General features: G+C 55.2%; 1 protein-coding gene across 1 annotated transcript in view; it reads right to left on the bottom strand.

Annotated features, from left to right (window-relative positions):
- The window catches only part of PHLDB1 (pleckstrin homology like domain family B member 1), a 45,577-nt gene that overhangs the window by 7,944 nt on the left and 14,976 nt on the right, over window positions 1–22,657 (bottom strand). Inside the window, 15 exon segments of the mRNA XM_087433793.1 lie at window positions 1,476–1,622; window positions 3,436–3,526; window positions 3,649–3,943; window positions 5,162–5,264; window positions 5,428–5,568; window positions 8,178–8,282; window positions 10,150–10,239; window positions 10,419–10,529; window positions 14,129–14,284; window positions 14,518–14,546; window positions 14,549–14,756; window positions 17,372–17,509; window positions 17,624–17,764; window positions 18,186–18,467; window positions 21,159–22,507. Coding sequence (XP_087289919.1) covers window positions 1,476–1,622; window positions 3,436–3,526; window positions 3,649–3,943; window positions 5,162–5,264; window positions 5,428–5,568; window positions 8,178–8,282; window positions 10,150–10,239; window positions 10,419–10,529; window positions 14,129–14,284; window positions 14,518–14,546; window positions 14,549–14,756; window positions 17,372–17,509; window positions 17,624–17,764; window positions 18,186–18,467; window positions 21,159–22,507 — 3,386 coding nt within the window.

Raw genomic sequence — 22,657 nt, 5'->3', positions numbered from 1 at the left:
TGGCTTAGTGGTTAAGTGAGCGCGCTCCACTGCTGGCGACCCGGGTTCGGATCCCGGGCTCGCACCGACGCGCTGCTTCTCGGGCCATGCTGAGGCCGCGTCCCACATACAGCAACTAGAAGGATGTGCAGCTATGACACACAACTATCTACTGGGGCTTTGGGGGGAAAAAATAAATAAATAAAATCTTTAAAAAAAAAAAAAAAAAAAATTCTGATACTAACTAGAATTTTCAGTCAACTGGAATGTTTTTCTACTCTTCCTTTCCAGGAAGAACATTAGAATGTCAAGAAAAGAATGGCATCACAAATTACTTAAAGAAAAAACAAAATTCACAACTTCCAGGAGGCACCAAAGATGGGCTGATTTCACCCATTCCCACAGCAGACACTGGTGGCCCCTGTAGCAATGCCTGAGCCCAGGACAGAGGGCTAGAGGAGATGGTCCCAAAGTAGCCTCTGACTGAGGCAGGAAAGGCACTCTTGGCTCTACTGAACTAGGCATTTGGCAAAGATTCAAAGCACAGAGGAGAAACTCACCGAGTTTCTGATTATTTCTTAATTCCCAAATGCAGTCCAGGCAGCCTACCCCTTAGAATAAATGTTGTTGCATCATAGGAAATCAGGGAGCTGTGATCGCTGGTCACTGCTGGGGGAAGATCCCACAGGACTCCCACCCAGGGGAGGCCTATGGAGACCCAATAGGAAGGGACACTTGTCTGAGTCCCACAGGCTCTCACTGGGGTCAGCATCTGGGACCAGAGACATGGGTAGATTTCCCTACCCAACCTAATTTCTCCTTCTACCTTCAACTGTTCTTCTCAAGTCTCCTGTGTAAGGAAAAAGGCCAGAGTTGGTTTTTGTACAGGATGGATTCCTGTCCCAAGGAGAAATTAGTACAAATCTTTCTTGGAGATGTAAACCAAAAGTCAGAGTGAGGTCATCAGCTGGTGGTGGGACCTGGAGCCAAAAGGTCTGGTGGAGTGAGGGCCAGGACAGCCATGAAGCACCAGGCACAGGAGGGCATCAAGGAAGTAGGAGGGAGGTGCAGCACACACTCACGAAGCATCAATGAGGCCCTTGAGGGAGGGCAAGAGGAGCCACCCTGATTCTTGACTCTCAGCTTCCATCTCTGGGAAGCCTGTCCAGACCATCTTCTCTGACCCTAGAGGTCTGCAAGGTGGCCTGCCATGTCCCCACAACCCACCCACTCCCAACACACAACACACACACACACACACACACACACACACACACACACACACACACACACATATGCTGGCTTGACCAAGCCCCTGTGGGTCTCTGTTGGGGCTGAATGAGTACCAGGTAGATTTCTCCTTGTGCTGAGCCAACAGTAATCTTTTCTGGAGTAGAATAGGTTTTACAGCCTAGCAGGGGTTCCCTGGGATATCCCTACCCCTCCACAGCCCCACCCTCAAGCCAACCACCCACCATACCCCACCACCCACTCACCTGGGAAAACTGTTTCTCCCGCATCTTGACCTCCTTCTCCACCAGCTGCTGCCTCTTGGCGGTCTCGCTCTGCAGCCTCCGTTCCACCTGTTCCCGCCTCCTCCGCTCCTCCTCCAGGGCCTGCCGCCGCAGCTCCATCTCCCGCTCCTGCCCACAAAGCGAGGGGTCAGTGCTCTCAGCTGCCCTCTTCTCCTCAAACCCTGGCCGCCACTCCTCAGGCCCAGGCAGAGCTGCAGGAGGCACCCACCTCAGAGGACAGCCTGGCATTTGGAAGCATCATCCTCAAAACCCACCCTCTCCAAGGACCTTGCTGGTAAGGGTAGATGCTTTAAAGGGAGACTCTCCTGGCTTCAAATCCTGGCTCTGCCACCACTATGAGCTCTGTGACTCTGACAAAATCATTTAAACTCCCTAAGCCTCAGTTGCCTCATCTTTAAAAAAGGACCAAGAGTGCCTACTCCTGGGATTGTAGTGAAAATTAAATGAGATCTTGTATGTAAATGCCCATCATTGACTCCAGCAGGTTGGAAGCACTCAATAAATAAATGGAGCTCTTATAATTTTTATCTGAATTCCTAGAACATGGATTATCTAAACAACTTCTTGTGATAGCAAATACATTCAGTAGTCCTTCTCTAATCACTAAAACCCTTTGAAACTCCAAACTAGAAAAATCTGTAATTGAACTTTAAATTTTATGGGGAAAAACAAACTTATGAAAACCATTATTAAAAGATTTTAAAAGTCATTAAAAAATAATTAAATACAGAGCATGTCAGTGATGTTTTATATGTCTTATTCAACAATAATGACCTTCAGGGCCGGCCCCGTGGCTTAGCGGTTAAGTGCGCGCGCTCCGCTGCTGGCAGCCCGGGGTTCGGATCCCAGGCGCGCACCGACGCATTGCTTATCCGGCCATGCTGAGGCCGCGTCCCACATACAGCAACTAGAAGGATGTGCAACTATGACGTACAGCTATCTACTGGGGCTTTGGGGGGAAGAAAAAAAAGGAGGAGGATTGGCAATAGATGTTAGCTCAGAGCCGGTCTTCCCCAGCAAAAAGAGGAGGATTAGCATGGATGTCAGCTCAGAGCTGATCTTCCTCACAAAAAAAATAAAATAAAACAATAATGACCTTCATACCATTAATGCCAATTTGCCACTTCTTCCCAGCTCAAAACTTAGCAGAATCTCCTTTCTTCCATTTGCGAAGAGATGCTTGTAAATTTGCCCTCCTTTGAAGTGAACAAGACTGAAAGGCTTTCTTTTCTGGGTGGTATAGCTGCTGACTCCTGCTCCCTGGGTCCCACTCTCATCCCAGGAGGTACAGAGAGCCCGGATGGTGGAGACAGAACAGCTTCTGCAGGTCCTTTATCTAACCGCCTCCCCAGGCATGTGTTTCTTAAGTCTGGCTGTGCCCAGGATAAACCATTGGTCCCTCTTTGTTTTGTCCCAGCTCTAGGCCCACGTGAAGAAGACGTGCCTTCCCTCAGCCCCTGCCACTCCCCAAGGCCCCCAGCCAACACCTCTGCCCTGGCTTGGACATCTGCCTTCTCCTCTGTCCCCGTCCCTCAACTCCTAGTTCCTGCTTTTCCTAACTATCCCCAAGAGGAATGACCTGCCACTCAGGCAGACAAGGAATCAAAATTTCCGTGGTGGCCAAAATGTCCACAGAAATAAACACACAAAGACTGGAAGTTCCCACACAGCAAATTCATGATTGGACAATGGTTACCATGCTGTCTCCTCTTTTCCTAGAGCTGTGAAACCTATAATCTCACTAAGCCTCCCTATCCCCCATTTGAGGAATGCAAACTTTTACAACACTTTCTTCCTCAAGGGAATGTTACTAGGTTAATGTGGGTGAAAGGGCTGGGGTTGGAACGCAGGCCCCTGGCAGGTGGAGGGCAGCTCTGGGGCTCCCACTGCCTTCTGCCTCTGCGGCCCAGATCTGCCTCACCCTAGACTCCATGAGCCGGCTCTTCTCTGCATGAGCTTCTTTCAGCATCTTCTCCATCTCCTCGATCTTCCCCATGTCCAGGCCACTTGCACTGGGGAGGGAAGGGGAAGAGTAGGTCCACCAAGCAGCCAAGGAGGCGTCTGGTGGAGGTGGAGGGCCCTGATGCGGGGGAGGGTAGAGTTGGCACAATCGGGTGAAGCGGGGATCAGGTACCTAGACATGTTGTCGGGGGAGCAGGCCGAGTTGCCCCCTGTGGAGATGCTGGTCTCCATGCTGTCAGAGCTCTCCAAGCTCAGTGTGTCGTAGGCGTGCTCACTCTCCTCCCCACGCTCGCGCCCAGCCGGCAGGTGGTGCAGGATGGAGTGGTGCATGAGCGGAGGGAAGCCTGAGGGGCCCGCCGAGAAGGGGGCCGCCCCGTGCAGGGCATCCCACTGGCACTGCGCCTCGGCTGCTGCTTTCTGCTTCAGCTCAGCTAGTCGCCGCCGCTGCTCCTCAATCACCTGCTGCCCTGCAGGAGGGACAGGTGGGAGACACAGTGGGCACCCCACTCACCCAGGGAGGACACTGGCAGCATCACAGACAGAGGGAAGAGGCGAGCAGGGAGAGGTTAACACAGGGCACTCCCCTCACCCGTCATCAGCTTCCCTGAAGCCCCCACAGCTCCAGGTCCAGCTGTCCTGCCAATGCTTCAGTCGCCTGCACAACTAGCCCCAGCCGCACAGTCTGGCTTCAGCGCTGTTTCTGCATCCTAAGCCCACACAGGGCATCAAACCTGCCCAGGTGGTGCCCTAGCAGCATGACAGCCAGGTGGCTCCAGCTCACAACCAAGGTCTGAATAAATGGGCAGGACACATGCACCCACCCTGCCTGCTGGGGAAGGGAGAAAGAGATGATGGGAGCCCCATGGGCACCCAGGGTGTCAGGGCAGACCCAGCTGTGATGCAGAAGCAAGAGCACCAGCAGCAGGAAAGAAGAAAGGGGAGACAAGGCAGAGCACAACTGAGGCTGGAGAGAACTCAGCTGGAGGAGTAAGGCCAGCCAGACACCCCAACCCAGCTCAGCCTGGGAGCCTGCCTGCGGGCAGTGGGGGCTTGGGCAGGATACATCATGCGGATGCCTGGGCAGGGGCTGCCTGGCCAAAGCAATGCCCTCAATGACCAACGCTCTACCTGCTGGGTCGTCGGTTGGGAAGGGCTCGGCAGGAAGCAACTCCACTGGAGTGGGGGGCCCCCCAGGCAGAGGGTAGGGTAGAGAGACACAGAGGGGATGAGAGGAGAGAGAGGCACAGACATGGGCTTTCAAAACAACTAAAATGCACACAAACAACAAGGACTCCTGGGTCCCCAGAGCCAATATCTTAGGGAACCATTCCTGGAGGTCATCAAGTCTATCCCTCTGTCTCCAGACAGGGCAATATCTATCCCTACTCAGATCAACATCTATCCCTACTCAGGTCAACAAGCATTTCTCTTATTTGCTCGGCTCTCTAGGAAAGATTTCACAGTTCCCCATACACTTAGTCCTCTGCCCTTAGTCTTTTGATGAATATCCAGGAAGCTCTTCTTTAGCTATCTAATCTAAATCCTTTCTGCTCTTGCCTACATCCCAATTAAAGGGAAAATATCCTGTGAAAGGTGTGGGCATGGATGAGGTATGGTGGGGGGGTGTATGGCAGATATCCAGGGACCCCTGTGAGAGCAGGTGGGCTGGCATTGCAGCCACTCACCCTTCTGCTGCAGGGCCAGTTGGCGTTTGGTCTCAATGTCCTGCAGCGTGGCTGCCAGGTTGCGAGGAAGGCTGCCTGTGCCATTCTGGGCAAGTAGAGCACTCTGTGGAGGGAAAGGGAGCATTGGGAGGGACCTGAGGCTCAGAAGACCCCCTACAACTCTCAAGGCTTTCATGGGTGGCTTTGGCCTCTCCTGAGTATAGCAGTCTCCATCCCCCTACCACCACCACCCTGCCACACAAGCAGCCCACCCACTGTCCTCAGACCTTTGGGGAGGGGCTACGGCCCAAGGTAGCCACGCTGAGCTGGGAGGAGGAGGAGGAAGAGCCAGAGGAAGAGGGGAGGGGGCCACTGCGGGTCCGGGGCAAGGGGCTGGTGGCCTCACCATCCATCTTGGAGCGGTAAACCTGGAGGGAAGAGACACTGCCTGGTGAATTCCAGCTCCCCCACTGGCCACCACCCCCATGTCACCTAGGCTGGCTGTGATCTAAGGTACTGCCCTGGCACCAGACCTCTGAGGCTTCTGTCTCTAGCTGACAACAGCATTGAGCCTCCTCGCCCAGCCCAATAGGCAGATGTTATTGGCAGCTGCCAAGCCTCCTTTCCAGGCTGTTCCTTCTTAGGCTAATCCCTGGTTTAACTCTGCATCTTAGAAAGGACCTTGTAAACCGACCCACACGAGGAGTTAACATCAGTAGAGCAGAGCTGTACAGGAGATCACCTGGAGGCTGGGGTTCCCTCTGGTCCCAGCTGTGCCACTAACAGGCTGTGTGACCTTGGGCCACGCACCTCCCCGCTCTGGGCCTTGGCTTCCTTATCTGCAAAAGGAGGGGGTAGGGCTAGACTAAATAATTGCCAACCTCCTTCACAGCACTAATGTTTGGTGAATATGAGCTTTGGAGTCAAGAACCTGACTCTCCGCGCAGGCTCTGCTACTTCCTAGTTGTGTGGCCTTGGGGAGATTACTTATCTTCTCTGAGCCTCAGTTTGATCTGTAAAGCAAGAGTTAACTTTACCTCAAAGGCCTGTGGTGATGATTAAATGAATCAAAACATGTAAAAATCTCTAACCAGCTGGGCACAAAGTAGAGGAGCCACACATGTTATATGAATCAAACTCCTCCCAAAGGGAATATGGAGTCTTAGCTGAGATCACAGTCTTAGAGGTGCAATACCTTCACTCAAGGAGTGAATCTTGAATGGTGGGGTCTTAGGCACCAAAGCAGGTCAGTGGAGTGGAACTAGTGGGAAAAGACTACCTGAATATTCTTTCTCCACCCCATGGTCAGCAGCTTGCTGTAGGCTCAAGTAGGCCCAGGCCCTCCATGGCAACTCTGATGAGGCTTGGGCACGTCCTCAGGGCTATCACTTCAAAGTCTTTGTTCCCCTCCGTCCTGCCTCCAAGTGTCACCCAGGGAGACTAGGAGAGCAAAATGCTGGCAGTTCTCCCAGGACACACTAGTTCCAGCTGCAACAGGCTCAAGAGTGTGTCAGGCCCCCAGACTGAGTGAAAAACTCTGGGGTTGAGGGCTGCCAAGGACAGAACAGAGCCACAGTCTAGTCTAGCACAAGGGACCAAAGAGATCCCAACCTGACCACTGCTCCCAAACACCCTTCCATTGGACAGTCAATCATGCCACCCTTGGACTCCAGCTGTCCAAAGTGCCAGAATGGCTGCCCATGAGGAGACTCTCATTGCCCTCTCAGGGTCCAGAGACCCCTTGCTGTCCTGGCTGGCCTGACTCCCCTACCATCTAAGGTGGCACCGAGTGGCTGACAGATGGGCAGGAGATGCCCAGAGCAGAGAGGAACAGGGACTGGAGACGGATGGTCAGTGAAGGAAGGGGTTACCTGCAGCTGACGGGAAGCTTTGGCAGGCAGAGGCGGGGGGGAGGAGCAAGGGGAGGCTGTAGTGGGGCCAGTCCCCAGCCCGGCCATCAGCTCCTGGTACCACTGCTCTAAGTCTACAGCAGGGAGCAGCAGCTTCTCCATCTGGAGGGGGGGCATGGGGAAGGGGACAGGGTACAGGAGGAGAAGGATGAAGAGGAAAGGTCAGGAAATGGGGGGAAAGGCAAGGGAGGAAAAAGGAAGAAAAGGGAGAAGGAAGGGGAAAGTTGGAGGAAGGGTAAAGGAAGGCCATTATCAGGGAAACAGACAGGAAGGTGAGGGAAGAAGGGAAGGAAGGGAGAAAGGAGAGCATAAAGAGAAGGAAGAGAAAAACAGTTGCTGTGAATGTGCTAAGGGAAAGAGAAACAGTCAGGACACAACTCCCAGACCACAGATGTGCTATGCCGACCATGATGCCAGCCAGCCAGAGCCCACAGGCACTGAGCACTCCCCTGGAGCTGGCCTAGAGCTGAGAAGCCGGGTGAGCAGGGGCAAAACACACACAGACAGAGCCACACCAGTCGTGGGCCAGGGGTGGCAGGAACACACAGACCACCAACCTTGGGTGAAGGCGTGATAGAAGCGAAGGAGGAGGAAGAGGGCAGCACGGGAGGAAGGCAGGTGGTGGGAACCAGGTCCCTGGAGGCAGAGGCCCAGAGAGGCAGGCCTGGCGCAGGGGCTGTGGGCACGGGCGAGGTGCCCCACATCGCCTTTAGCTGCTCAAGCGTCACGTACTTGGGGGAAGGCCGGGACGCAGGAGGGAATACAAGAGATTAATGGGACTGGAACCCAAGAGATGGCCCTGCCCATGGGCAAGGGAAGGGTAAGAGTAGGAAGCACAGAGCAGAGGAGGCTTGCGGAACCCGGAAAACCAGAGTCTTCTGAGCACGATGCCCTCATGCTAGAGCAGAAGGCCTGCTCCTCCTTGAGCCATCAGGAGCTGAAGAGAGCTCCCAAGTAATGGAGAAGAGAGGGAACCACTCCCAAATCCCCTTATGCCCGCTGCCCTTCTCCCTCACTGCTGAAGACAGATCTGCTGTCCCCCCGACCCCCACCCAGGCCTGAGGGGCAATCTAGGACATTTACAAGTAGGCCCTTAGGCACAGGTGGGCTCACTCGGTGGCTGGTACCTCACTGTCAGGCAGGGGCTGGGCGAGCACGCTGGGGGAGGTGGCAGAAGCATAAGGGTCCAAGCAGGAGCACAGCTGGAGAACCTCTGCCAGGCTCACATACTCCTAGGGTGCCCGGTGAGAGGGGGAGGGATGGGCAGAGAAGAGGTTAATAGGGTTCGACCAGGTACCCAACACCCACACTCCATGCCATAGGGCCATCACTCCATTCAATACAAAATCCAGAGCAGGGGTGGGGAGCTCAGCTGCCCACTGTGGCCAAAGATGGCTGCGGGGGGAAGGAGAGGACCAGAAAAGGGCAGGCAGAACTGACTATCTGAAGGCTCTTCTTGACCTCCACTTTTGAGGCTGCCTTGGCATCCAGGCCCTGCCCCAGGCATACCCTGAAGGCCCATCCCTGGGTTTGCCCTGGGCAGGGGAAGGGGAAGAAGCCTAGGGAGGGCCTTCTAAGAGTCCACCAAGGATCAGGACCCAGCTGCCAGAGAACTCGTCTGTCTCCAACACCTTGGGCATCCCCAACGGGGCACACACATGCAGCATTGAGCACCAATCACACCTTTCCCGAGGGTCCCCTCATATCCCATCTGCCGGGCAGGAGCTAGAGGGGTGGGGATGGAAACACCACTAGGGCCTGAGTAAGATGTGTTCTGAGAAAGAGACCTTAGCAGGGAGCAACTAAAAGCCCAGGCAGAAAAACAGGCCCACCGCCCAAGGGTTAGTACTTGGAAAGATGATAGCACATTACATTGTGGGTTGGGAGGACACAGACTGTCATATTCCCTGAGCATAACCTTAGAACCCTGAGCTTATCTAGGTATTGGGGGCACGGTAGGCATCCAAAGTGCATGCTGAATCAAAGCACAGGATCCTAAGCCTGCCCTATCCAGGGGGAGCCCATCCTGGCCTAGCTCCAGAGGCCGACTGTCCACCAGGGGTCACGGAAAAGGAAAATGAGCTAGAGGGTCCAGTGTGTTGTGAGAACTGATGAATGGCAAGCAGAATACATGCAAATTATTAGGCAAATTGATGCTGATTTTGCATGGGCTGCCCAGGCACTCTATGGAACAGCAGGACAGCACACTCACTCCAACTCGCACAAACTCTGGCCAAAGGATTGTTGCTACACGCCCTTCATCAGGGCCCTTTTGGAGGCGCTGTAGGCAAGAGCTCAGCAAGCAGGCAGACGGGCAGTGGGCACAGCAGAGCAGGCAGTTAGCTGTGATTACCTCTTGTGCTTTGGGGCAGAGCTGAGTGGAAGCAGGTGGGGTTAAGGAGACAGAGGAGGCTCCAGCCTGAGAAGACCCTGGGAACGGGCCTAGAGCCACAGTCCCCAGCCCCATCTCTGAGGACTCGGAGATGAGCAGTTCAGCCTACAGAGAGGGTACATGATGAGGGGCCTCACTCCTCACACTTAGCCCAGCCACCCCACCCCAGGCCTAAATTGCTTGTGCAGTGAGGCAAGGAGGAAGGGAAAGAGCTCAGGAAACTGGGCTAGTTAGACCTCACACACCAGGCATGCAAAGACTTAGGAAAGAACAGCTTAAGGGACTTCAATGCTCACTTCTGAGCCAAGAGCTTAGTTCCAGACCAAAGCCCAGGGAGCTCCCAGATCAGGACCCCTAGATCCCTCTCCTCCCCCTCAAGTGAGTCTGCCTAGCCCTGACCCTCACCAAACCTCTGAGCTGCTCCTCCCCCCCACCCCTGCCTCCTGAATCCTCCAAATGTATTCAATCACCCAAAATGGTAACATCAGTGGGCTCCTGGGAGTAAGCAAGGTAACTGAAAAGAAGAAGCTGGTAGCCATAGAGGATCAAATCCCAGACCTCAGGGCCATTCCTACTCAAATCTCGCCAGTTCAGGAAAACATCCCCATACTCAACCTCCGCCATTTGGGTAAAGATGCCATGTGTTGCTCCAGAGCCTCCCAGGAGACACCTTGGGCCTGAAGCTGGGGCTGACCCAACCACATTACCTCTTTGAGGGTGGGTGTGGTCTTTGGGAAAGGCCTGCCCCCTGTGAGTGACTGGTATCTTCTTTCCAACATAGTCAGTTTCTCCTTCTCCTGCAAGCCCAAAGTGGAAGAGAGTCAGAAAGGAGTGGGAGTGATGGCAAGGGAGAAGACCAAATGAAGGGGGATCCCACTTGGCTAGCAAATCTCCAGCCCAACCCATCTGCACTCATCTCCCACTCCCCCACCCCCTCCCCAACCCTAATCCCCCAGCCCAACCTGACTGGGGCTACCTTCTGCAGCAGCTGCAGGGAGGCATTCTTGTCCCGGGCCAGGCGCTCCGACTCTTGCACGGCCTGGGCCCGGATCTGCCCAGCCTGACTGTCCAGGACTGCCAGGCGCTCCTGGAGGAGATGGTGGTGGTGGTCAGTCGGGCCCTGGAGAGACAGGGCTGAGCCCAAGGTGAGGCCTGGCTGTCTGTCCTGCCCAGAGACCCTGGGCTTGGGTGAAGGGAATCAATCAGCTATTCTGCTGGCCTCAACTCTCCCCAGGAAAACTAAGGTTGCTATGGTCAGCTCCCTCCCTCACTCCTCCCTCGACCAGTGACTCCTGTGCCACCAGGCACACCAGCCAGAACCCAAGTCCCCAAATCTCCCTCCCCACCCTGACAGTCCACACGTCCAGAATCCTGGATACACTAAACAGTTCTCCATTTGCCCCATTCCCCGATCCCACCCTCACTGCCACCACTCAAATCCAGGTCCTCTGCTTTCCCAGTCTGGACTTGTTCACAAGCCTCCTGCTCTCACTCTCTCCACGTTCTGATCCACTCCACACTGCCAAAATAGCTTCCTAAAATGGCCTTTGAGGTTTGTTTTCAGTTGCTTGCTTATCTGAATTTTCTAATCTTTCTGAAAAGAATATATATTACTTGAATAATTGTTTAAAAATCCACAAGTAACGCAAGCGGTTAAGTGCGCGCCCTCGGCTGCGGCGGCCCAGGGTTCACCGGTTCGGATCCCGGGCGCGCACCAACACATTGCTTGTCAGGCCATGCTGTGGCAGCGTCCCATATAAAGAGGAGGAAGATGGGCACGGATGTTAGCTCAGGGCCAAGCTTCCTCAGAAAAAAAGAAGAGGATTGGCATCAGATGTTAGCTCAGGGCTGGTCTTCCTCACAAAAAAAAAAAAAAAAAAACTCCACAAGTAAGGTTAGATCACTCCTCTCTTCAAAATCTTTCAGTGACTCCTCATTACTCATAAGATGAAGCATCAACTCCTAAGCCGGCATTCAAGGACTCCTGGAACTGGGCCTACACTGTCCAGCTCCCCTCCCAACCTGAGCCCTCCATGCTCTCAGCTTGGCCGTGTTGGACGCTCAGCTGTGCTGCTGCACACTTCCAGGCCTCTCTTATTCTGTTCCCTTAGCCCAGGATGTCCCTGTCTTCACTCCTCAAGAGCTTACTTATCCTCCAAGACCAGACCGGATGCTATCTTCTCTCCAACATCTTTCTTGATCACCAATTTCTTTGCTCCTTCCTCTGCGCTCAAATTATTCTGTATCACCATTTGCCTTGTTTTATTGTTAACTTGTGAATATATATCTCCATTACCACCACCCCACCCAGGCTGTCAGATCCAAGGGCAGGGCCAGTGTCTGTCTCCATATCCCCAATATAGTTTAGCTCAGTGCCTGGCTCAACAATGATGTGCTAAAAGGAAATGAAAAGATAATAAGTGAGAGAGAAGGATGGGGGCTGGAGGAAATGCGCTGGGTTAATCCCAGGAGGGCTTCCTGAAAGAGGCAGCCTTAAACCACTACCTTTAAGAACAAGACATAGGAGAGGAGGTGGGGAAGAAGGGAGCTGTCCTAAAACTGGGGTCAGCCCAAGTAAAGACTAAAGCAGACCAGGCAGTAATCCTCACAGCAAGATCTGCTATTTACTGGGAACCTGTTAGGACCCAAGAACTCTGCTAAATGCTTTGCATTTGTTACCACATTTAACCCTATTATGAGCCAGATGTCTTTATGCTTATTTTACTGATAAGAACACTGACATATTTAGGAGCTAAGGTATCTTAGCTAGTAAGTGGTAGAGCTAGGATTAGAACTAGACTTCAAAGTCATACTCTGAACCACTTTGAACCAGAGCAGAGTGGAGAGGGGAGCCTGGGGCGGGTGGGACACTGGGGAGCAGGGAATGGAAGCTGAGCAAGGCTCAAGAGGAGCAGCACAGGGAAGTATGTGACCCCGGGGTCCCAGCAGCTGAGCTCCTAGGGGCCAGGGTGGGCATGGGGAGGAAGAAATAGGAGTCCAATAGTGCCAACCCCTCCTGAACTCCCTGGAGCTTATACTCACCAGGACCTCGAAGGGACGGGATTAGGTGATCTAAGGCTCCCTGTTGCGTTCTCTCCAGAAGGAAAGAGAAAGAGGCTGGAGAACTGCCAGCCCCCAGCCCCAGTGCAGGACAGTGGAAGGAACACGGGCTTTGGGGCCAGGCAGGCCTGAGTTCCAATTGTGACTCTGAAGCTTATAAGCTGGGAATTTTGGGGCAAATATGTTGCTTCTCTGAGCCCTTGTTTCCGCGTAGCTAAAATGAGGATAAGAGTGCCGGCCTTGGGGCCGGCCAGGTGGCTTAGCGTTTAAGTGCACGCGCGCTGCTACTGGCAGCCCAGGTTCGGATCCCGGGTGCGCACCGATGCACCGCTTCTCCAGCCGTGCTGAGGCTGCATCCCACATACAGCAACTAGAAGGATGTGCAACTATGACATGCAACTATCTACTGGGGCTCTGGGGAAGAAAAAAATAGGAGAAGGATTGGCAGTAGATGTTAGCTCAGAGCTGGTCTCCCTCAGCAAAAAGAAGAGGATTAGCACGGATGTTAGCTCAGGGCTGATCTCCCTCACAAAAAAAAAAAAAAGAGTGCCAGCCTTGTGAGACCATCCTAAGGTCAGCATGAGACAACCCAAGAAAGCCTCCTGGCACACATCCACATGCTTGGGAAATGCTCATTTTCTTCCATCCTTTCATCTGCCTCACATCTGGAAATGGATGCACTCATAAGGCAGAGCAGCTCAGGGAGAGAAGCAAGGGATCTGGACTCAGGAGGAGGTCCAGCAGCTCCCTTCTTACCACCAAACCCAGGCTAGCCGTCAAGCCCCCAACTCACCACTTCCTGAGACCCCTCCCCTGATCTCACTGCCCTCATCTCCTAGCCAGGCAAACTGCACATGCATGCATGTATGTGCACAGACATGCAAGTGTCAGCCACGGGTGTGTGAGCCGCCTGGGCCATCCTTCCCATTCTCCTCCCCGACATCTTCCTAACCCTTGCTTAACACAAGACTACTCCCAATTTTACTCCCCCCCCCCACACACACACACACCTCTGCCCCATCACCCTGTCTTGATCCGGCTGGGATCAGGAGCAGATAATCATAGCACCTGGGGCTCCAGAGCTGGCCAGGATATGATACCCAATCCCCTTGTTTTATGGCTCAGCTGAGTCAGGGCTGAAACCCATGTGATGCCCTTTCTAGGACCCCTGGCAGGCTGTAATATCCAGATCTCAGGTCTCTGTATGTGTCTCAGCACTTCCATCAGTCAGAGAGCTCTACAAAGGCAGGAACAAGCCTCCTCCTCCTCCATCTCCATCTTTCACTTCCCTGCCCAGCCAGTGTCCAGCTTCAAATGTGAGGCCAATCCACTTTCCACTGGAACACTGAGGGGAGTCAGGACTTAAGAATTATGGCTACGTTATGGTTGGCTATGGTTCGTGAGTGCTCACTATGATCATATCCTATGCTGCCTTTGCTTATATCATCTTGTTTAATTCTCACAACAGCCTGCTATTGTTCTCATTTTACAGATGAGAAAACTGAGGCTCACAAAGGTGAAGTTAACTATCATGAGGTCATCAACGGAGATTCAAACCCAGGTCATTGGTCTCCAACCCCCACCCGGCACTGGGTACCATGCAGCAGGGAATGGGGTGGGGCACACCTTCCTCTTTGTGATGCTGCGGAGCAACTCAGCCTTGCTCCGGAGCAGCCCCTGGCCTGCCAGCTCACGTTCTTCCTCCACGCGGCTCTCCCGCTCCAACTGCTGGAACTCCAAGTCCTCAAAGAGCTTTGTCTCAGTCTCCAGGGCCTCTGCCTCCTTGAACGACAGTGACAAAGGGGGTTGGGTGGTGCTGGAAATACCACTCAGGGCCTGGAAGGGGGCCTGGGGGCTGGACCCAGGGAAATAGGGGAAGGGACCTGCCCCCACCCAACCCCCTTTCCTCTGCTTAGCTTTGCCCCTTTCGTGGGCATCACTGTCTGGAGTAGCAGAAAGGAGAAAATCAACACCTCCCCCATCCTTCCCTGTCCCCTCCAAGCCACAGCACCAACCCTGGTGTCCAGCAGGTACTGCAGGGCCCAGGTGGTCCCGTCCCACCGTTCTCCTCTCTTCTGGGCGGGTGGCCCCCGGGGGCCGGGGAAGGGGAGCTGGTGAAACTGACCCTTCTCAGCTGCTCCTGTAACTGTTCCCGCACTGACTCGGGGCAGTTATCGAGCTGCGTCTGGAGCTCAGCGTAGAGCGCCTGGCGGGCCTCCAGGTGCCTCCGTCCCGCGGCCAGCTCCGCCCTCTCCTGGTCGGCGGGAGGGGGAGGGAGAGGGCGGGGCACAAGGGAGAAACAGAACACACACTCCTCAACTCCGGCCCGGCAGGCAGCAGCAGCAATGGGAGGGGTGGCAGGGGCGGGAGAGAGAGAAAGGGCGAGCAGAAATGGGGGTGAGGGGGAAGCGAAAAAGGGGCGAGGAATAAAAGAGAACAACCGGGAGAGGAGAAAGAAGAGTAGAAAGGGAAAACAGGAGGGAAGAGGTGAAGAGTGGGAGACACAGGACTCAGAGGTGCAAGACATGGTGTAACACAGGCAGAGGTGTGGGTCCCAGGCAGAAATTTTGGTCTCTTGGAGTCCCTTGCAGTAGAAACGTTAGGGTAGGTCCTAAGAAAAGGCCCTCTGTTTTCTCTCCAAACCAGTCAAGGCCACAGCTGGTTCCACATCACAAACACAGAGCCTCTAGTTCCTGTTCCTCCCCCTCTTCCACTGTCCAGAGACCAAAATTTAACCCTGGGAAAAAGGGTAGAGATAGGAGATAAGGGTTAAATCCAGGGTTTGGGTGTGAATCGGGAGCTGAGGATGTTAAAGCTACAGCGGTGCAGCAGAGGGGACCCCAGCCCAACCCCCTCGGCCTCCCTCCGTCCTGCCCAGGGTGGGGGTGGGGTGCTGGCACTGCAGGCTGAACTTCAGCAGGATGAGGGTTGCAATTAGTTGTCCGTTGCCATGGTAATAGGAGCCCCAGGAGTGGGTACAGAGAGGAGGTGGATGGCTCTGTGTGGGGCAAGATGACACCTCTGAGGGCAGGAAGGGGGACAAAGGGAGGAGCTGATGAGTCACCCCTCCGAAGGACAGGCAGAGGAGAAACTGTGATTACTGATTCCAAAGCCAGAGTGGGGCCATGGGCTGGGAACTGGAGAGGGAAGCTAAGTGAACCTTCCCCACCACCACCGCCAACACCACCACCACCATCACCACCACCACCTCAAGTAACTGGGCCCAGAGAGAAGGCAAAGTCCAGGCCTCCAGGCAATGCCAGGTCAATGAGAAATGAGGTTAGGCAGGTTCCTTCTGAAATGCTGAGCTTCACCCTGGGAGTAAGTTCCTATGTTGAACCCTGGCCCCACCCCCCTTCCATCTCATCCCTCTCCCCATCCCTGGAGAGGAGGACCTGATCAGGCCAGCTTCTGGGGCCCAAGCACTTCCCCATCCTTGGACTCAGCCTTTACAATACCCAATGTTCTGGATGGCTCAGGGGCAGGTGAGGGGGAGAGGCCCAGCCATTCCCACCCTCTAGCTGGGGTATCTGAATTTGGAAAGCCCCAGGGGAAAGCTAGGAGGGGTAGCCACTGTGTGGCAGAGAGCCCCTGCCCAAGCCCTCCACAGGCCATGCCACCACAACTGGACCTCTTTACTCCTCTGCTCTGGAGGGAAGGGAGGCAGATAGCTGGAGGACAGCCTGCCTCTCCCTGCTATGCAGGAAACTGTCAACAGTCTGTGAAAGGAGCACCCAGGTTCTTTCAAAAATAAGAGGAGTTCTTCAGGCTGAGAAGCTCCTCAGCCAAGCATCTCCGCCAACCTTGTACCACTTCTGCCAATGCCCTATTGCGTAAAGTTGAGCTGTGCCCCTTGCCCATTCCTTTCTGATCAAAACCCTGGGGTCCCCCACCAAGAAAGGAAGGAGGCAGCATTAGAGGGGAGAGGCCAAGGGCACAGAGGTGCCCATGGAGTTAGTCCAAAAGCAGGCATGGCTCAGCCCTGCCTGGGTGGCACTGGTAGTTAGGGGCATGCAGAGAGCCCAGGACAGTGATTAGAGGGGGCGTTAGTGCAGGCCTGGTTTATAAGCATGGAGTTAATTTGGCACAGAATTTGGGAGTGTGGTTTCGGGGGCCAGAGTCAAAGCTCAAAAAAAAAATGGGGAGGTCAAAGAATTTTTAAGAGCTTCAAAATTGAGGGGCAGGAGGAAGACACTCTCAAAAAATCCAGAAGGAAAATTAATTCTTGGAATAATACTGTCAAGTCCAGAAATAGATGGCCCCTCTCCACTTCAGGGCTTTTGGCACGTTGTTGCGCATCTTGGGCATGGCTGGCACAGCCCCTGTGGGATGGAGCAGCCCTTGCAGGCTGGCACGAAATCTGAAAGGGGCAGGGGCAGGAGCTGGGACCATCTGGGACGGGAAGCTGCAGATCCTGAAGGCTCAGGGGAAGCAGAGTCCTGAGGGCCATCTCCCAAAGACCAGGTTCTGAGCATCTGAGGCATGCTTAGAGGGAGATGTTCTCCAGATGGAGGCACCCAAACCTGAATCACCCAGCACCAGTCCCCCGGGCAGTGCTCACTGCACAAGAAGGGGCTTTGGCACTTCCTAGAAGGGCCATGAAGGGCCCAGAATGGCAGGCACCCAGGCACCCAGAGATAGCACAGAGACCCACAGAGAGGAAACCCCAGACACCAGCCCAGCCCCTGGCAGTGTCCTCCACACTGGTACCTTCCACAGAAGACAAGGCCTCCTGCCTCTGGAGGGGCATAGAGACCACCCAGTCTGCAGGATGGATGATGAAGTAAAGGGTATGGGGCAACGGAGAAGGTATTTCTCCTCTCCCAAGCCACTGGTACCCAGCACTGAGCCAGGCCAGGTGTGGGTTACCTTGTCCCTTTCCTTTTGGATGCCCGTCTCCAAGGTCACCAGCTTCTCCTGCAGCTGATCTACCGCCTTCTGCTCCTTCTGCAGCAGTGCCCGCTCTGCCTCCCTTTCCCCCTGCAGCAGCGCCCGCTCCATTTCAGCCTGGGGGCAACACCAGGGTCCACATCAAGGCCAGTCAAGGCAACTGGACTCAGGTCACTCTGGGGGCCTTCATTCTGCCTGGGGAAGAGTCCAGCCAGGACACTCGTGGCTTACCTCTCGGGCTGACTCCTGCAGCTGCTGTTCCAGCTCCTTCACGCGGACCTTGAGCTGCTCCACTCGCCCCAGCACCTGAGCCCGCTCCTCTTCCAGGGCCAGCACCTCTCCCTGGAGCTTAGTGCCAGGTGCATCTTCATGCTGGAGGACAGGGAAGCCATCAGCTGAGGAAGCCTAGAACCTTCCAGGATGAGACTAAGAGAATGGATCCCCATTCCTCAGGGCACTTGGAAGGGGTAGCTAGACTAAGATAGGAGGCAAATTCCCCTCCCTGCAAGGCGAACAATACAGGCTCAACTAAGTGGAATAAAGATTTACCACTGAGTGCCAGGCCTGGGTGGGGCTCCAAGGAAAGGCAGGTCATAAAGCATATTTATAGCTTGGGAAATGCATCAACACCTGCCTCTCTTCCTTGCCTCCTCATTTCTACACCAATTGAAGTTGATCCTTCAATTACTTCCCCCTCACTGGGACTTAGTATCCACCACACAAGGCTGCCTCTTCTGCCTCCTAGCAGATCTGACCCCAGCCCCCTCATCCTGCTCACCCCGCCACATCCCACCTCCTGTTGGGTGCTCTCAGTGCTGCTGCACTCCTCCTTGAGATTTTCCTCATCTGAGCGTTCCATGCTCTCCCATAGGCGTTGGGTGGCACCTCCAGGCTCCTCGTTGCTCCGCCCAGAGGCCACAGTGGCCCCTGCAAGGCCTCGTGAGGGCCTCCGGCCTGCCAGGGCTAGTGCTGCAGTGGCCTCTCCAATGCTGGGCAGCTCCCCGGCCTCAGGTCCCCCATCAGCCCGGCTGTATTCGGCACACAGGTTCAGGATGGTCTCCAGGCGCTGGCGTTCCTGGGGAGGGTGGACAGAGCAGAGCATGAGGGGGAAGAGGCTGGGACCTGGTGAGGCTAGAGCCAGGCACAGTATCCTGACAGAAGAGGGAAGTAGGACACTAGGGGCTCGGGGCTCAGAATCAAGTCAGGAGAGCCCCAACCCCAAGGTCTGAGGAGGCAGAGGGAAGGAGGATGCCCCAGAAGTGGGCAGGAGGAACCAAGCTGTTGTGCCACCTGCCCAAGTGGCTCACCCCTCCCATCTTCCTGTTTCCTTTCCCTTCTCATTCTATCCCAGAGTGGGCTTCCTCATGGACACACAGGGACAACCCAGACACACACTGGTAAGCACACTAAAGACCACAATGAGACATAAACACTCAGGTGCTCTTTGTGACATGGATACACATAGATCCACAGACACAAGGGCACACAGAGACATCCCCGCACACCAGCACTGACACACAAGGACACATGTGCTCTGGGCCTGCATTAACAGGCAGATACACACAAAGACACCAGCCCTGACATGCACAAATGCACACTGACGCACACTCGCACAGATAAACACAGTCTAGCATACAGACAGGTGGGCACTGACACAGACAGGGCTGGAAACAGATCCACAGGCCCACAGGGACCTGACAGTTTCACACAAAGATGTGCTCAGCATGTATACATCCTGCCAGACAGAACCAGGACATAGTCCTCCTCATGCCCACCTCAACTCCAAGACACTCACAGGCAGCCCTCAGCTCCTTCCAAGCAGGGTGGGCTGTTGCCAGCACTTGAGTGCCTAGGCCCAGGGGTGAGTGCTCCTTGGCCCTACCACTTAATCCGCCCCCTCCCCACACACAGCCCACTCAGATACCTCTCGGGGGCCTAGGAGGTGAAGGAGGGACAGTACAGTCATGCGCCCGGTCTGTGTCCCCTTCTCCCATTCAGAACACCCCTGCTTTGAAGCCTCCCCCAGGCTCCCATTGGCTCTCCGGGATCCCTCAACCTCAGGTGTCTCTCACCACATACATTTGGCCATGAGCCCCCAGACACTTACCCAGCTTCCCTCCTGCTGCTTGCCCAGTTCCATGGCAAAAAAAAAACCAGGAACAGAGCCTCAGCGCCCAGGAGGCTGGGCCAGTGACCCCGCCCCTGCCCCGGGACCCAGATAAGCAGCCTGGTTGAGGTGGGAGGGGCAGGGCGGGCAGCCTCCAAGATTTAAAGTGGCAGGTGGGGCAGGTCAGGGCTGGTGGTGAGGTGTGTGCTCTTGCATAGGGGTGGGGGTGAGGAAGCTGAATGGAGGAGTTGGGGGAGGCTGGGACCACCACTCTGCCTGTACCAGGCTCACTGCCCCCTCTGCAGGATGAAGCCCCAGGGTGGGCCAAGCATTCTCATCCAGGCCAAGGCAAAAACAGTGAAGAGATGTAGCCATGGGAAAGACTGAGGATCTTGCCTCATCTCTCCCCCACCCAAGACAAACACACTCCCACAGCCTCACCTCACCCAAAGCTGTCTCAACCTCTTCTGAAAGCATCTCCAGACAAACCTCCTCAGTTCTGATTCTCCTCCTCAAACCAATCCCAGGGTTCCTGGGTCCCCAGGAACCCCGTTCTTCTGCTCACAGGGGAGAGAGGGCAGAATCCATTCTCCTGTACGTGTGCTTGGGTATATACACACCACCCAGAGCCCCTTGAGCTCCCTGTGCTATCTGGGGAATCCCAGCCCCCACCCAGCTCAGATGCCATCTCCAGGACAGCTGCCCAGAGCCACGCCCAGCCCCCAAATGCACCAACACGCATGCCTATGCACACAATCATAATCAGACAGGCAGGCCCAGATTAGGCCAGGGGCTGCCCATCCTGTTCTCTTCCTCTTTCCTACCACTGACATTCCCAGATGATCCTGTATGGGCCAGGATGAGCAGCTCCCACCCATTTATAGAGACCAAAGAGAAGCAAGAAAGAAGGACCAGAGGCTTTTGTAAAGAATAAGACTTGGAAAGATAGGAGACTTGGATTCCAATTCCAGCTCTGCCAGAACTTGCTGTGTGACTTTGGACAAGCCCACTTCCCTCTCTGGACCTCACCCTTCTCATCACTGAGATCTGCTCCTCAAACTGAGAAGTACAAGGCCTTACCATAAATGTTGTGAGTTTTCCTAGAGCTTCCTTGTATTCAGGTAAATAATGTGAAACTTAATTTATATATTAAAACAAATGCTTGGGGCTGGCCTGGTGGTGCAAGCGATTAAGTGTGCATGCTCCGCTGCGGCAGCTCGGGGTTCGCCGGTTCAGATCCCGGGCGCGCACCAACACACTGCTCGTCGAGCCACGCTGTGGCGGCATCCCATATAAAGTAGAGGAAGATGGGCACGGATGTTAGCCCAGGGCCAGTCTTCCTCAGCAAAAAAGAGGAGGATTGGCATCAGATGTTAGCTCAGGGCTGATCTTCCTCACAAAAAAAAAAAAAAAGCTATGCTACAGAATAAATGCAAAATTAGCAGAAACTTAAAATAAAGCCTTAGAAACTACAAATAAAGTTGTTCTTTAGGGCACCAGAACCTTGAGATACTGGTCACTATGGTGTATCCTGGAAGTGGGGAAGCTCAAGAAGCTCAGGCCCTGTCCATGGGCCCCTCCTACTCTGCCAGCTGGCCTGCCCACACCCTGGCAGAGACCCTGCCATGCCTGTCGGCAGCCTCTCTGGCATCTGCTCACCAGCCTCTCCATCTCCTGCTCCCGAAGCCGCTCTTGGCGCTGCCGCCGGTGGTACTCCAGGAGGTCATCCTCATTGTCGCTAATCTCCGTGATGCTATTTTTCCGCTCTCGAGTGACAGGCACCCGTAAGTCCCCACTGGACAGCTTCCTCTGGGTACGGGGGCTCTGGCGGGGTGAAGCCCCAGTCAAAGAGCCCAGACTGTAGGCCGGGCTCAGCCTGCCGCTGAAGCTGCCCTTGCGAGGCGCCAGGGACTCCCCAAGTGTGGGCGAGGGGCTTCGTGTCCTACGGCCCCGTGCCCCCAGCGTCAGCGAGAAGTCCTCTGGTGAAGCCCCGTGGGCTGCCCAGCGCCGGGGCCGGGGACTCTCTGCCACTTCCCTGGTTAGTTTAGTATCTGGGGTGGTCCGGGCGGGCATGGGGGAGAGAGCCCGTCGGGACAGGGATGGGCTCAAGGGAGGGAGTTCTCGCATACTGTCCAGGCCCCGCCGACCCAGGCGAGGGCTCTCAGGAGGCTGCAGGGTGCGGGTGGCCGACCCATCTGAAAATGTTCGGCCCACCAGCTGGCGTGAGGGGCTGGTTGTCAACACCCGCTCGGTGCCTGGTGGCTCACGGAAAGGGCTGGGAGGGCGATCTTGGAGTGTGCCAATCTTGTTTCGGGGAGCAGGAACTGGAGGCTGGAACTTGGGGCTTCCAGGAATGCTGGTGGGTTGGCTGCGGGCACCAGAAGCTGGGTATTCACTCAGGCTGATAGCCACCACAGGCAGCTGCCCACCCAGCCGGGGGCTCTCAGTGGCTCTGCGAGCCTCCGCCAAGACAGTGGCTGCAGGGCTATCTGTCAGCAGACCCCGGAGGCCAGGGCTGGGTGGCCTCTCATGACCCCCCTTCCTGCCCAGCCGGGGGCTCTCAGAGGAGCGGGCACCACTCGGTCGGGACTGTGGGGGCTGCAGGGCCAGATGGTAGCTGGAAGAACGGGCAGGCACCAGCGGAGGCATGGAAGGTGCTGGCTCCTGCCCACTGGGTGAGTGGCTGGCACAGCTTCCACTGCTGGCTGGTGACGAGAGTGGAGAGAAAGCTGGAGAAGTGTTCTCATAGCTGGAGCCCACAGACATGGCGCCGGGGCTGGTTGGGGGGGACAGCAGGTAGCGCCCACCATTAGCCATCGGTGACAGTGGGGAAGTTGCAGCAGGCTTCTTGCCAGCAGCTCCAGGCTCTTCTAGCACCAATGAGTCCATGATTTCCTGCAAGTCCTTCTCAATAGAGCTCACGAGGGAACTGTGGCTGGCACAGGCCGAGGGTCCCCGGGTTGCAGGCTGTGGGGTATGGTTCCCATTCACCAAGCTTTCTGATTCTACTGAAAGGAAATGCAAAAGTGCCTCAGGCCCTAGTCTTCGACTTCAGGGAGCTGCATACGCTCAAGAGTGAGGGCACTCCCTCACCTCTTCTTAGCAGAGTGAGGCTGCAAAGGTTCTGGAGAAAAAGCCGGGAGATCTGGGTTCTAGTG

This window comes from Ceratotherium simum, chromosome 7 (genome assembly GCF_057802395.1).
Source record: "Ceratotherium simum simum isolate JZ-2026a chromosome 7, ASM5780239v1, whole genome shotgun sequence".
Lineage (NCBI taxonomy): Eukaryota > Metazoa > Chordata > Mammalia > Perissodactyla > Rhinocerotidae > Ceratotherium > Ceratotherium simum.
This window is presented reverse-complemented; position numbering and strand designations above follow the sequence as displayed.